Here is a 16,277-nt window from a genome sequence, read left to right on the forward strand (position 1 = left end):
CAGTCTCAGATGAACTTCATGCTCTGCAGCACTCCTAGAATATACGAGGATGTCATCAATGAATACTACAATGAACTAATTTAAGTATTCGTGGAAAACCCCATTCATCAGATCCATAAATTATGCAAGTCCATTCGTCGGACCGAATGGCATAACCATGAATTTGTAATGGTCACACCGAGTTTGAAAAGTTATTTTTGGAACATCCTCCGTTTCCACCTTCAGGTGGTGATACCCAAACCATAAATCGATCTTAGAAAAGATCTGCGTGCCCTGAAATTGGTCAAACAGATCATCAATCCTGGGTAATGGGTATTTGTTCTTTACCGTCACCTTGTTAAGTTCTCTATAGTTGATGCACATCCTCATCGACCCGTCTTTCTTCTTTACAAATAGCATCGGTGCTCCCTAAGGAGAAACACTCGGACGAATGTACCTTTTATCTAGTAGCTTCTGAAGCTGTTCTTTCAACTCTCTCTATTTAGCTGGAGTCATACGATACGAAGCTTTTGATATTGGCACCGTTCTTGGAGCTAACTTTATACCGAATTCCACCTCACGATCTGGAGGTAATCCCGACAAGTCCTCTGGGAACACATCTGGGAACTCGCACACAACAAGAATCTCCTCCAGTTCACGTACCCCTGCCGGCGTGTCTTTCACATATTCCAGATACCCTTGGCATACCTCTAAAAGTAATCTCCTAACCTGCAAAATTGAGAGGATCCGTGGTGCAGAGCGCACACACGACCCAAAGAATCTAAAGTCTAGCTTTCCTGGAGGTCTAAACACCACTTCTCTCTTGTGGCAATCGATACTAGCATAACTGCCAGACAACCAGTCCATACCCAGAATAATATCGAAGCCATGCATATTAAACACCATGAGACTAATTGGTAGTACTCTCTCCTGAGTTTCCATAGGAAAGTCACGGATTACCCTACTACATACAACTACCGACCCTGAAGGCGTAGCCACCACCAGTTCATAATCTAACTGTTGAGTCTCAATCCCATAAAGTTTAATAAATCCTCAATAAATAAAGGAATGCGTTACCCCCGAGTCAAATAGTATAACAATTTTATTAGAAAGCATGTAAATGGTACCTCTGACAACATCTCCTGCATTCTCTGCGTCACTAGAAGTCAGGGAGTACACCCTAGCCTGGGCTGTCCCCCTGTGATGACTACCCCGTTGTGCCTGAACACCTCCTCCATATGGCAGTTGTGGAGCTTTGCTATTCATCAGCATGCGACAATCTTTCTTCTGATGTCCCATCCTACCACAATGAAAACAAGTTCCAGAACCCGACAAACACTTCCCTGAGCGAGGTCTCCCGCACTTGGAACAAGTCGGAGTAGTTGTGGTACTGTGAGAATTACCACCACTGTTCTTCTTCCAGTTGCCCTGCTTTGCCCCTACATAAGAACTGGAAGGTGCAAGTATCTTCTTCGGATCTTGAACCTCAAGGTCCTCCTGCAGGCTCTCCTCTACTACCGTGGCTTTGTCAACCAAAGCAACAAAGTCCTGCATCTACCAGATCGCAGTCTACTTCTTGATCTCCTTCTTCAGACCCCTCTAAAACTTCCAAGTCTTCTTTTCCTCATCTAGAATCATGAATGGAGCAAAACAAGATAGCTCCTGAAAGCTGGTAACATAGTACTGAACCAACAGCTGCCCCTGCTCCTGATTCATGAATTCCTCCATCTTGGCATTTCTGACCATGGCTAGAAAATACCATTCAAAGAATAAATCTTTGAACCAAGCCTATGTCACAACTATAGGAATAGGTCGATGCTCTTCAAGCATCTTAATTGACTTCCACCACCTCTTTGCTTCACCCGTCAGCTTGAACATTGCAAAGGCTACCTTCTGCTTCTCAATGCAGTTCAGGACCTCTAGAATCTTCTCAATCTCACGATCCAATTCTCAACCCGAATCAGATCCGCACTCCCCACGAAAACAAGAGGTTTTAGTCGTGTGAACTGGTCAATGGAGCATCCCAACTCAGCAAGAGGACGATCCTAACTCTTATCGTTCGGACAACTTCAACCATAAGCTGTTGAGCGAAGTCCCGCAGCACACTAGTAGAGTCACTGCCAGCCTCATGGCCAGCACCAGCACAACTAATGCCTCCAACGTTGGCAATAATATCCCTGGATTCCATCCCAAAAAGCAATTGAGGAAATTAATTAGAAGCTTAACCAACTAATACTGCAACACGATAAACTCACTTCCATAATAACATTCCTAGTACCGACGTACTTTAATGACTCATATTCTTATTCTAACCCGAGTTCGGCCCTTTCACTTAGAAACAAAATTGCCAATAGATTGCCATGATTTTCTAAACCCTTTGAATGATCCAGAAAAGCATAGAAGTCTGTCAATGAATTTATGTACCTAGGTATACTAAGCTAAACTTGAAAATCATACTCACTTCCTAAACTCTGGTATAGTCTAATCTACAGAACCTAGCAACCTAAGCCTTGAGCATATCCATAACCAGGCACTGCAATTCACATCACACTTCCGGTTGGCTATGGGCTCTAATACCAAACTGTAATGCCCCGGCCCTTAATACGGTCCCAGAGTGCTACTATACATACATATCGTGTACAAATCCTGTAAACATACATAGCCACCCGCCCTAAACAGGGACATATGGGTATTCAATAATGATCTGTACTCACATATCTTGCGAAAACATAAATCATTCATATGGATTCTAATAGACATACTAGAGTATCTAAATGTTCCTTACATATATTCAACAGTACATAAAACATAAACTATATTACATTCCCAAAAACCAACCAAGCTAACAACCCAGTACTCATATAGAAACTTACGCTAACTAATAGGACCATACGCTTCACAGCCTTTTTAGACGACTAGGACCGATTTCTTGTAGCTTCTGAAAGCAAGGTTGTAAGATTAGGGTGAGACACTTCTTAGTAAGGAGGAAGATATTACATCAGTGTGTGACAGTACAGTTATGTTCTTATTTGAAAACAGTTACATAGATTGCACATTCTCAATACTGATAATAGGTAACTCAGCATCATTACAAGTGAGAGTTCTTGGGATTAGGGTAGGGTATAGGCCCATACACTATACAATCCCTCCGCCCGATACTCAGACCTGTGAATCTACCCAGTAAAGCATTTAATCATGTATATGAATATTTAGAACACCAACCAGCTCAAAACTATCATAACTATGCCAGTAACTCACCATGGCAAGGGGTTGTACGCTAAGAAAACACTGATCGAGCCCTGTATGTACTAGCATTGTCTGGCATCCTATCATACTACAGTCCAACTTGGCCATCACCACCCTAATCCCTTTTGACTAGTGGCCCTTCTTATCAAGCTTACTACTCAGTACCCACACTGAACAATAACTACGTATAGTTGCACTGTACCTCTATTTTGGCAACAGTATCGAGCCTACATAATATAAGCTTTTTAAGGCTTCATATACTATTGATACAATTTGCGGTCCCAATATCATATATACAATTTACTTTAAAACATAATAACCTGTGCAATTTCAGTATTTTCACAATCTCATTCATTTATACTTTCATTCGTACTATGGTAAAAACCGGCTCATAACCTCTCGATTTTACCTTTTTCTCATACTTGGCACGGTATCTAACTGATACCTATTTTCTCTAATTTCTAATAATCACTTGGAACCTTAGTCCCCATAGTTCATATACATGCATCTCAAATCAGTATAGAATCAATTCATATCATACGTCACACTTATTTGATCACATATATACATTTCATATAAACTGGTTCGAAAAATATCATTTCTACTGCTAATAACAGTTTTCAAGCATTCCCACTTTAGTTTTAATGCAAATAAAGTAGTTTAAGAAATTTGGAGATCATATGCCAAAAACCCCCATTTTTTTCCAAAACCGTAAAATTATGAAAAATTGTAAGAATCGGTATTTATACCCGATAAAACTTTACAAATAAGCAATCCATAAGTACATATAAACATAAGTTACATATTATGTGGTTTCTTTTCTTCTAAAAATACTTATATAAACAAATCCCCTTACCTCAATCCCAAAACCAAAACACAAACGGATTGATCTAAAACAATGACTCGGGATCCCCGAAACCTAAAAACCGAAGAACATTACTGAAACCTAAGGTGTAGTCCCAAGAGGGGGGTGAATTGGGTTATTAAAAATTTCTTTGATCTTTTTTTTTTTTTTTGAGAGGTCTTGTCTCTTTTCACAATCTCTTAAGGATTACTTGTTTTTTTGTTAATGAGGCAATCCTCACAAACTCCTATTTCCTCTAATCATTCCACAATCAATTAATTTTCTAATCAAACACAACAACCACATAACAAAAATCAATTTGAATGTTTAGAGGTCCTATATATGAATGTACAACTCCTGTTGTTGGCTTTTGAATTTGAATATTACAACTACATCCAAACACTTTTTCAATATCAGAACTTAATTAAACCTTCAGCTAATAAGTTTTGGATGTTAACCAATCAACGTACTTCCTTTCGGTTTCTACAAAAAGATTGATTAACCAACTTACTCCCTTTTGGTTTCCGCAAGCCCAAGAACAAATTAGGCTTTTGGGTTTACTTAATTTCTAATACGTGTTTGCTTTATGATTAAAAGTATTAAAACATTCATGTGGGTTATATCGTTGCTGAAATTAAAAGAGAGTAAGGAAAAGAGAGTGACACCACCCTTTTACGAGGTTTAGCTTATACCCAGCCTACATCCTCGCCTTAGGTCAATCACCTAAGGAATTTACTATATCTTGTTCCTTCCAGGTGGAACAAACACCTTACATAATTTACCCTCTTTTTCAGGAAGAGAAACCTCTCCAAGCACCGACATGTGCTTGGTCCAACGATTCAACAAACCTTTGAATCATTCAAAGTACAAGAAGATAGAAGTAGATTTGCATACAAAAAATACTCACAAAATTCAGAGCAGGTTGTACAAATTGAGTTCTAAATTGTACTTCAAAAAACCAAAGCTAAATAGACATGTGAAGTTTCAAAGTTTTTGGAAGTCACTGATGGTTCTTAAAAAGAATTGAATTCAACTAAGAACCAAGCTTTTTATTTTTCAATCCACCAAAAAACGTAAAGTTTTTCTCCAGCAAAATGATGTGAGCAAAGGAAGCTTAAGGAGAATTTCAGTGCGGGGATAATTTCAGCGTATAGACTGTTTGATCTTTTTGGCTTGTCTTCTTTGTGTATTCTCTCTAGTTTTTCATTACCCAAAGAAGGTATTTATAGATTTTTCCAAAGAACAATTTTCTCATTTAATTAAGTAGCATTAAATTATTAGATTAATTTTGAAATTCAAAATTTTTCAAAAAAATAATTTTCTCATTTAATTAGGTAGCATTAAATTATTGAATTAATTTTGAAATTCAAAATTTTTCCAAAGAACAATTTCCTCATTTAATTAAATTATTGAATTAATTTTGAAATTCAGAATTTTTCCAAGGAACAATTTCCTCATTTAATTAGGTAGCATTAAATTATTGAATTAATTTTGAAATTCAAAATTTTTCTAAAGAACAATTTCGAAAACCCAGAAGGTTGGCAGTCATCTGACTTGACCACCTAGGCGCCAGTTAGTGCTCAAGCAGTCACCTAGAACCCTACTACCTCCTAAATTATTTTTTTTAAATTGTGGTAGCCACCTGCCTATATAGGGCAGTCGCCTGGCTCTCGGTATTTTCCTTTTTACTTTGAACAACTTTCTTCCTTTGAGATCTTCTATCAAAAACATATTTTAAGGTCTTTCAAAACATGTGTTTCTTAGTTTATTTTGATTTATAAGAGCTTCACATGTATCTAGATAGTATTTGGCTTTGAAATACTTACAACAGTCCTTCTAATCATGGTTTCCTTAAACACTAAGTTCTTCAGCCTCTCGAGATTCACTTTTGACTTTAAAAATTGTTTGACCTTTAACCTCTTCATTTTTCCTTCATTGACATCAATATTCTGATGAGCTTCCACTAGATTGACATTGAAGCTTCAGCATATCAACCACAAGTGTTCTTTTACCAATCAAATCACTCAACACCACATTTTAAAGCATCCTTCATTTTGTTATCATCAAAACAAGATTGAAAAGCCCAGTTAGGCCAACAATCTCCCCATTTTTTATGATGACAAATGAGGAGTAAAAATTATGAATAAGTGTAAAAAAAAATAAAATCTCCTCCTTATAACTACCATTATTCTACTCCCCCTTACAATAAGCATTATTTTAACAATTTGTAGATTCAAAGCTAAACATGTTCATTGCTATATTTTTCATTCTTATCATGCTCAACATGCTCAAATATGAGTTTTCACTATCATGCTATCATGCTTCAACATGCTCAAATATGAGTTTTCACTATCATGCTCGACATGCTCAACATTTAATATCATGCTCTCAATCATGCCAAAATTTTCTCAATCATGCCAAAATTTTCAAATATTTTGCTCCAAATACTACTCCTTCTTTTGACATCAATCAAAAAGGGTAAACATTCAAATGAACAGATGATCACATACTTCTCAATCATGCCAAAATTTAATATCGTATTTCATGGATACCAATATATATCTTAGATATTCATGTTGAAGTTTTATCATGTACTTCTCATAAATGCTAATTTTTTCATTCATTCATGTGATCACTAGCATACATGGTCAAGACATTTCAAAAATCATGTTTCATACTTTAACAACTTTATGCTTAGATTTTCAAAATACCAATTTCAAGATGCTAATTTTTCAAACATCCACATGTAGCATGCTGCATATCACATATCATGACTCTATTTTACAAGCAACAAGGAAAGCAATCCAAGCTAAGTGTTGTATTATACAACACATCAAAGTACACGCCAAAACAAACTTAGATCACACAAAGAGACAAACTGTAGGTCAGTTAACTGACACTTTTAAGTTTCACAAACAAGTCTAGGGTTGCTCTATCAGTCAGTAGGTTGACTGGCCTCTGTTCTAAAAGAAAAACACTTTAGTTAGTCGGCTAACCTTAGAGTCAGTTGGCTGACTGTAGATTTTTATTTAAGTCTTATTCTTTTAGTTTGCTTCTCTGCTATGTAGTAGCCCAAGCTCTCTTCTAATGGTTTTAATTCTATCTTCTGAGAGAGGTTTAGGAAAGATATCAGCCCATTGATCATTTGTATTGATGAATCCTAGATTAAAGTCTTCTTTTTGAACATGATCTCTTAGGAAGTGGTGTCTTATGTCAATGTGTTTTGTTCTTGAGTGTGAAATTGGATTTTTAGATATGTTAATCGCACTCGTATTATCACACTTAATTGGTATAGTTGTGTATTTTAAATTGAAATCTCTTAATTTTTGTTTCATGTAAAGAGCTTGTGCACAACAACTACCAGCTGCTACATATTTAGTCTTAGCAGTCGACAAAGCCACGAAATTTTGTTTCTTAGAAAACCAAGAAACTATAGATCTTCCTAAGAAGTGGCATGTGTCACTTGTTCTTTTTCTATCTATCTTACAACTGGCAAAGTCCGCTTCTGAATAACTGATCATTTCAAAATCGGTGTCTTTAGGGTACCATAGTCCTAAGTCCATTGTACCTATTAAGTATCTTAGGATTCTTTTAACAGCTATTTGGTGTGATTCCTTAGGTGTTGATTGAAAACGTGCACACATACACACACTAAACATTATATCAGGTCTAATGGCTGTTAGATATAATAAACTTCCAATCATGCCTCTATAGTACTTTGTATCTATGGATTTTCCCTTTTCATCTTTGTCTAGGCTGATGCTGGTACTCGTAGGTGTGCCTATGGGTTTACTATTTTCTATACCAAATTTTTGTATCATATCTTTTATGTAATTGGATTAACTTATAAAAGTCTCATTCTTTGCTTGTTTAATTTGCAGTCCAAGAAAATAGTTTAATTCCCCCATCATGCTCATTTCAAATTCTTCTTACATACATTTTGTAAATTCTTTACATAGATGTTCATTTGTAGCACCAAAAATTATATCATCTACGTAGATTTGAACTAAAAGTATGTCATCTTCCTTATTTTTAATGAACAAGGTACTATCAATTTTTTCTCTTGAAAATCCCTTCTCAATTAGAAATCCACTGAGTCTTTCATACCAAGCACTAGGGGCCTGTTTTAGTCCATAGAAAGCCTTAGTTAGTCCAAATACATGGTTAGGATTTTCAATATCCTCAAAACCAGGGGGTTGATCAACATATACCTCTTCATTAATATTTTTATAAGGTCAAAAATTGTTTCAAAAAGGTTAGAATCATTTTTGGAATGAAAAGCACCAAAAAGAGGATTTCTCAAATGCTGTCAATTTTTCTACATCTGCATTGATGAACATTTTTCTCCATCAAAAAATCCTTATCTTAAAATATGTTCAACATAAACATTTTAGTATTTTCTCTTAAATTTCATTTGACACTAAGATCATTAAATTTTGAGTTATACAGAAAATGTTATGACCAAAATACTGAAGGGTGCTCGAAACTGACAGCATGACAGACGACTGTCAAGAACTTAAGAGACGACTGCCAGTGCACTTTGAGGCATCTGTGTGGGTTTGGACAGCCGACTGCCACTTTTCTGCCCCTTTAATCTAATTGTACAGATGACTATCACAAATGGACAGTCTACTGCCACGCGGCTATTTTGATTTTTTTCATAATAGTCAAATTTTTAAAAAAGGTTGTTTGGGGCTCAAAATTTGTAAAAACTTGGGGAATACTCTAAGACACTTGGGGATCAAGTTATACACTTTTTAAAGTCTATAAATAAGTCTCAAATATCATTGAATCAATGAACCAAGAATTCAAATTCTAAAAAAAATTCAAAGTCTCTCTAAAATTGCTCTCAAATTCTCAAGGCTCTCTCTTGCTCTCAAGCTCGCATATTGTGCATGAATTCAACTGAGTTGTTGCTGATCTTCTTCCACCAGAATTGTGCTACAAATTCTAAATCTTCCAATCATTGAAAGAATTAATTGGTGATATACTTCATTAAGCTTCAAGTTAATTTTCATATTGTTGTTTACTTTGAAGTATATTAGTTGTGCTGTAATTGGTGTACTAACCAGCTCTTTGAGGAGCAAGTTCTTTGTACGCATCTATTTCATTTATTTCTTGTAAATTGATGATTCAAAAGATTGTTTGGATCGTTGGTTAAGCAAGGGGATATTTCTTAGAGAGGCGGGCTCTAGCCTAGTTAAGGAGTGACTGGACGAGGAGATATCGTTTGGAGAAGGCGAGCTCTAGCCTTACCCAAGGAGTGTTGTAAAGGTTTGTTTCGTCCGTTAAAGGAACAAGTTTAGTGAATCCTTTGGTGGTTTACCAAAGGCGAGGACATAGGCTGGGTATAAGCTGAATCTCGTAAAAATCTCCATCTCACTTTTTCTTTCCCTATTCTTTATTTTCAGTACATATTTAAATTGCGTGGATGGTTTAAATTTGACAATCATATAAACTACGTATATTTGGAAATCAAGTAAACCTTAAAGTTTGATTTTGATTTGGGTTGCGGAAACTAAAAGGGAGTACGTTGGTTGAACCATTCTTTATGGAAACCATACGGGAGTACATTACTTGGCTAAACATCCCAAAGATAAATTAACTTAAGAGTTTGTTTGAATTCTGAAGTTTGGAAAGAGTAATTGAATTTTATATTGAACATCATATTAAAGAAAAATTTTCATATATACAAGGCTTTTTTCAAAACTCATATTCACCACAGGGTTGAAAACATCAAAAGTTAAAAGTTACATATATTATGTTAATTATAATTGGATGGTATAAAGATTTGTTTTATATTCCAAGAGTACTAAATCTTGAATGATTTCATCAATCTAATAGTATTGCAGTGAACTTATATTTGGCAATCAAATTGGTTGTTGGTTTGAGCATTGTGGTTGATTGGCTTGGCTAGTTTAATTATTTGTGTCATTGAAGATTGAATGTTTAATTGTGTTGTTTATTGATTGTTCAAAAGAAATCAAGTTCTTGTTTGATTGACAAAATAAATAAACAAGTCAAAGAATTGGTTAAATATTAAAAGAAGTTAAGGACTTTAAAAAAAACTAAAGAGAAAGTTTTTAAAAAGCCAGTTCACCCCCTCCCCTCCCCCCCTCTTGGGAAGCTATTCCTAATTTTAATTGGTATCAGAGCGGGGTTATAACAAATCCTAATAAGTAGTTTTAAAAAAATCTAAATGGCTAACTTAGGCGTAGCTCCCTTTGGAGAGGGACAATCTTCAATTAGGCCACCAATCTTTTGTGGACACAACTATACATTTTGGAAAAAGATAATACAAATATACCTTCAAACCATGGATTGGAAAGCTTGGGAGGTTGTCACGGATGGTGATCTAATTCCTACCACATTAGTAGATGGAAAACAAATACCTAAGGAAAAAAAAGACATGACTGAAAGAGATTATAAAATGTTGCAAATAAACTCTAGTGCTATGAATGCTCTATATTGTGCTTTAGATGCCAATGAATTTAATAGAGTAATGGCTTGCAAATCAGCTAATGAAATATGGGACAAGCTAGAAGTCACCTACGAAGGCACTATAGATGTTAGGGATAATAGGATTGATATGCTTACAAGTGAATATGAAACTTTTAGGATGAACCCAGATGAATCCATAACTAATATGTTTACAAGGTTCACTCACATAATAAATTCCCTAAATGCACTAGAAAAAGCCTACACTACTTATGAGATGATTAGGAAAATTCTTAGAGGGCTGCCACCAAAATGGGAACCAAAAGCCACTACCATAACTGAAGGAAGAAATCTGAAAACCACTTCCTTAGATGAGCTTATAGGTTCTCTACTTACATATGAAATGGCTATGAATGAAAAGAATGGAAAAGCCAAAACCCGAGATTCAACAGCCTTTAAAGCCTTCAAAGAAAACTCAAGTAGTGAAATGGATGAAGATGAAGAAGCCTTCATATCTAAAGAGCTAGCAAGGATACTACGAAGGAAAAACAAATTTAAAAGAAGAAACCAAGACTCCGAATCAGATGAAGAAGGAGAAGAAATCAGCAAAAAGAAATCTAAAAGTAAAACTCCTACATGTTATAATTGCAACAAAGCTGGAGATTTAAAATCGGAATGTCCTCTACTTAAGAAAGAGTCTAAGAAGAAAAATAAAAAAGTCATGAAAGCCACTACTTGGGATAGTACAAGTAGTTCGAAAAATGAATCAAGTGACCAAGAGGTTGCTTATACCTATTTTATGGCTTGGGACGATGAGGAAAGCTCCCCATCTAAATCTTTAAATAATCTTGTAGTGATGAATCTGATGGTGAGTGTATGTCATCTTATGATGAATTACAAAATGACTTATTATAAGATGAATTACAAAATAACTTATTCAAGGTGCATAAGATGTTAATTAAAGTAACTAAACAAAATACTTCATTAAAAAATAAGAATGAAGGTATAATGAAAGAATTAGAATCCCTTAGAACTGTTGAAAGAGAAAATGATTCAAGAATCAACAAAATAGAAAGTAAGAATGAAGTTATAACAAAGGAGTTAGAATCCAAAAATCTTGCTGAAAAGGAAAAAGACTTGAAAATCAAAGAATTAGAATACAAGAATTAAAAAATGAGAGAAGACCTTTGATCCCTACGGTATATAAGAAAGATATATATATATTTCTGAATTAGAGGATAAAATTAGAAATTATCTCCAGAATTAGAGAAATCACAAAAGAAAGGTGACAAGAAAGATAAAGAGATAAATGATCTCAAGAATCAAATCGAAGATAAAGAAAGAATCATTTATAACTTTACAAAAGGAATAACAAACTTTGACAAAATGGTAGACTCCCAAAGAATTTCTCTAAACAAAGAAGGCATTAGATTTAATGGAATTGAAAATAAAAAGAAAAAGAATCTTTACATAGGATATTTTCAAAAGCATCCAAAGACTATGCTACCACATCTCGTAATGCCTACACTAATACAATATGCTATCAATGTAAGAAAAGGGGGCATATCAAGTTTGAATGTCCATTCAAGAGAAAGGATGTAAAAACTAAACAAATATGGAAAGTAAAAGAAACATCATTTATTAAACCAACTGGATCCAAGAAAGTATGGGTACTAAGATGAAAGACTAGTTCAAAAATGAAAAAGTCCATGGATTAAGTCATTCCCCTTTAAAAATTGAGAAAGTAACTTAATTCATGATCAACAAACAAACTAGTTGAAATAGAAAAACTTAACAAATGAGTTAAGAGCTTATTATAACAAATTCAAAATGACATTGTTGGCCAAAATCATAGGAGGATTTTTACAAAGCTTAACTTAAGAAAATATTAAGAAAATATCAAATTGAGCTTATTACATAAGTACTTCAAGTTGATTCAAGAATGATTTTTTTTAAGCTCATTAGGCAAAGAGACTCAGAGACCTTAGTATAAAACTTGGAACAAGTTTTTCAAAGTTAAACAAGTTCATTTTCCAAGATTAATTGAGTAAAGAAGAGAGAACTCAAAAATATGTTGGAATGAGGAAAATCCAATTGACAAACGATTGTCTGTCTAGTGACAGACGACTGGCATGTTTTGAAGTGTTTTAATACAAGTCAGAAGACTAATAGACAATTGTCAAGTAATGGATAGATGACTGCCAGTGACTAGCGAGCCATTTGTGAGTGTTCTGCCAGACGACTGTTAACTTTCTATGTATATTGAAAAATTGATTTGTTCATGGACAGACGACTGTCGCCATATCGACAGATGACTGTCACCCTTTTGTTAATTGTTAAAAGACCTGATTGTTTAGTGACAGACGACTGCCCCTTGTTGACAGACGACTGCATAATTTTTTAAAGATATTTGAGAATGAAATGCTATATGCTCCATGCTTACATACCTATATGATATGCTATATGCTACATGCTTACATGCCTATATGATATGTTATATGTTTCATATGTATGACTTGATTTGCCTTGACTTATATTGATATTTTATGGCTCACTATGTTAAAAATTTGAGCATGAGATTATTGAACAACAGCATGAATTTTGATATGAGATTAATTCTTGATCATGCATGCTATTGATGAATTACATGGATAGACTTACTACTTTTTATATTGATATCCATGAGCTATGAGAGATATAATGGTTATATTGGTATCCATGAGCTATGTATAATGTGATAATGACTTTGGTATCTATAAAGTCTTTGGTATCCACGAATATTTTTGGTATCACATTTTGAAAATTTTAATTGGTATCACAATTTTACAAAGCTCACTTGGTATCACAATCTAAAAGTTAAATTTTTTTTTCAAGCATGACAAGTATGATTATATTTATGAGCATAGTATGACATTGATGATATTAGCATGATATTGATATTTGATACATGATGTGAATCAATGTTTTGAAACATGGGATGATGAAAGCAAAATTGATAACAAAACTGAATGTATTGAATTTAGGGAGAGTGTTATGTCATATTGCTTATTTTATGATTGTTTCCCTATTAATCAATTCAGAGAATTTTCAATTGGTATCATGAATTTTAAATAGATATCATGAATTCAATTTTAAATCGGTATCATAAAATCAACAATTGAAATTTTGAATATTGTCTAAAAGGAAAAAGCTGTTAGTCATGAAGTTACAACTCATATACTTGAATGTTATAACACACTACTGAAATTAGGAATAGCTTCCCAAGAGGGGGGGTGAATTGGCTTTTAAAAATTTCTTTTAACTTCTTTTAAGAATCCTTAACTTCTTTAAACACTTAACCAATTTTTTAACTTGTTTGTTTAATTTCACCAATCACACAAGAACTTAATTCTTTTGTCCAATGAATAACACAATTAAACAACCAATCAATTAAACACAATCTTCAAACCAAACAATCAATTTAATTGCCAAATACAAGTTAAACATCAAACAACCAAACCAAGATATAAAGTTTTTAGCACTTTGGTAATATAAAATCTTGAGATTGTTTGTTTGTTTATATAAGCCCCGTGATTATGAATTTGAAAACCTTGTGAAGAATGTAATTTAATATTCAACAATCCTTTCACAAACACAATAAAGCTTTTGTAGTAAGCCCTAGATATAAATTTTAATCAAGCCCTGTATATATGGATTTGCTTAATATGATGTTCAATACAACATTCAATCACTCTTTCCAAATATTCAAAATTCAAATAAACTTTTAGTTAATTTATCTTTGAGTGTTTAACCAAGAAACGTACTCCCGTATGGTTTCTGCAAGATATGGTTTCACCAACGTACTCCCTTTCGGTTTCCGCAACCCAAATCAAAATTAATCGTTAAGTTTACTTGATTTCCAAATATGCGTAGTATATTTGATTTTCAATTTAAATCATCCACTCAATTTTAAATATGTACTGAAAATCAAAATAGGGAAAGAGAGAGTGAGACGGAGATTTTTACGAGGTTCGGCTTATACCCAACCTTTGGCAAACCACTAAAGGATTCACTAAACCTGTTCTGTTGACGGGTGGAATAAAACCGATTACAACATTCCTTGGTTAAGGCTAGAGCCTACCTTCTCCAAACGATATTCCCTCGTTCGGTCACTCCTTACATAGGCTAGAGTCCGCCTCTCTAAGCAATATCCCCTTGCTTAGCCAACGATCCAAACACCTTGGAACGTCAATGAACTACAAGAAACATAAGATAAAATCTACATACAAGTATACTCTCTCAAAGAGTAAGTTAGCACAATTTCAGTACTATATACTTAAATGTAAAATATCAATAGGAAATAGAATGAAGCTCAAGTGTAAATTCACCAATATCCTTCTTAGAAGAGGATTAGCAGTAGGAATTCAAAGGAAGAAGGATCAGCACTTCAGAATTCTTAGCAAAAGAATTTTTCAATGAGTGAGCAAGAGAACTTAGGAAGAACAAGAGTACTTTCAGCTCATCAAAACAGATTTTTTAATTCTTTTTGTTTTATTTTGTTTTGCAAAATAATGTATTTATAGGCTTTCAAACTTTCAAAAGTTTCTTTAAATAATTTCCCTATTTATTAGAATATTTAAGGTTCAAACGGCTATAATTTAAAACATTAGAATTTTAAAAATTTGCCCGTTGAACAGTGTTTAAATGTCTGAAAGCAGTGACCCCATTTCAGTGTTTTAGCCATAACTTTTTTTGTATAACTTTAAATTAAGTGTTATTGGTGTCAAAAGAAATATAAGAGAAAATCCTACAACTTTCATGTTTACCACTCTTTAAAATAATGAGTTTTTGATAGAGAAAAATTCACCTCAATGCGGCTGTATAAAAACTGACAACATTTGGGAAAAACTCTTTTTGGTGCTCTTTATTCCAAAAATGATTCTAACCTTTTTAAAATAATTTTTGACCTTATAAAAATATTAGTCAGGTATTTTAAAAAGTACCTAGGTCTAAGAAGTTAACCTAAGAGTTCCAAAATATTTCAAACGATATTTTAAACATTAAAGCATTTAATGAGACTTCTAAAATATTAACATTCTAAGTTCTTGAGTCTTCATGCTTTGTCCTTGGATTGAATCCTTCTTTTCTTCAAGCTTCCATATTCTTTAAGCTTTCTTACTTTGCCTTTATTTGGATCTTTTGACTTTAATATGCCTTGGCTTTCAACAACTTATTCATGTCCTCATGTTCTTCAACAAGTAATTCATGTCTTGGCTCATTTAAGTTTCATTTGATCCTTGTGAGCACTTTGACCTTGCTTCCTTCATATTTGATCCTTGTGAGAACTTTGACCTTACTTTCACATATATGAACCCTGAAATATTATTACTCACACAAATACATTAAATTTCACTTGTTTGTTAGCATCAAAACAAGATAACAAGATTTTAAACCTTGTAAAGCCAACAACTAAACAAGCTATATAGAAAAATAATAAATTGACTGTGTTCATATGTTTGATACGCATATTTGATGATATGCTAAACATGTGATTTTACTTGAACTTAATCATTTTTTTTCCTTTTTGATAGATGTCAAAAGGGGGAGAAGTTTTAAAGCAAAAATTGAGCATAGTATTGCAAATTGCAAAAACTGAGCATGAACATAATATATATCAAAAGGAGAAGTATTTGATAGTGATGAGCATGATTGTAAAAGAGGTTTTGAAATTGATAGTGATGAGCATGATTGTAAAATAGGTTTTGAAATTGATATTGATCTTACAAATATC

General features: G+C 33.8%; 1 protein-coding gene across 1 annotated transcript; it reads right to left on the reverse strand.

Moving 5' to 3' along the window:
• Positions 1–477: 477 nt before the first annotated feature.
• Positions 478–1,533, reverse strand: LOC131150460 (uncharacterized). Its single transcript, XM_058101185.1, has 2 exons — positions 1,057–1,533; positions 478–708 (listed from the first exon to the last, which is right to left on the reverse strand). Exons 1-2 carry the CDS (start codon positions 1,531–1,533, stop codon positions 478–480), a joined length of 708 nt encoding a protein of 235 aa, XP_057957168.1.
• Positions 1,534–16,277: the final 14,744 nt, after the last annotated feature.

The sequence above is a fragment of the Malania oleifera genome, chromosome 3, assembly GCF_029873635.1.
Source record: "Malania oleifera isolate guangnan ecotype guangnan chromosome 3, ASM2987363v1, whole genome shotgun sequence".
Taxonomy (NCBI): Eukaryota; Viridiplantae; Streptophyta; class Magnoliopsida; order Santalales; family Ximeniaceae; genus Malania; species Malania oleifera.

Coding starts and splice junctions, on each gene's coding strand:
- LOC131150460 (XM_058101185.1), bottom strand. CDS start 1,533: ATGCAGGACTTTGTTGCTTTGGTTGACAAAGCCACGGTAGTAGAGGAG. Junction 709..1,056: donor TTATACTATTTGACTCGGGG/GTAACGCATTCC, acceptor TCAATTTTGCAG/GTTAGGAGATTACTTTTAGA.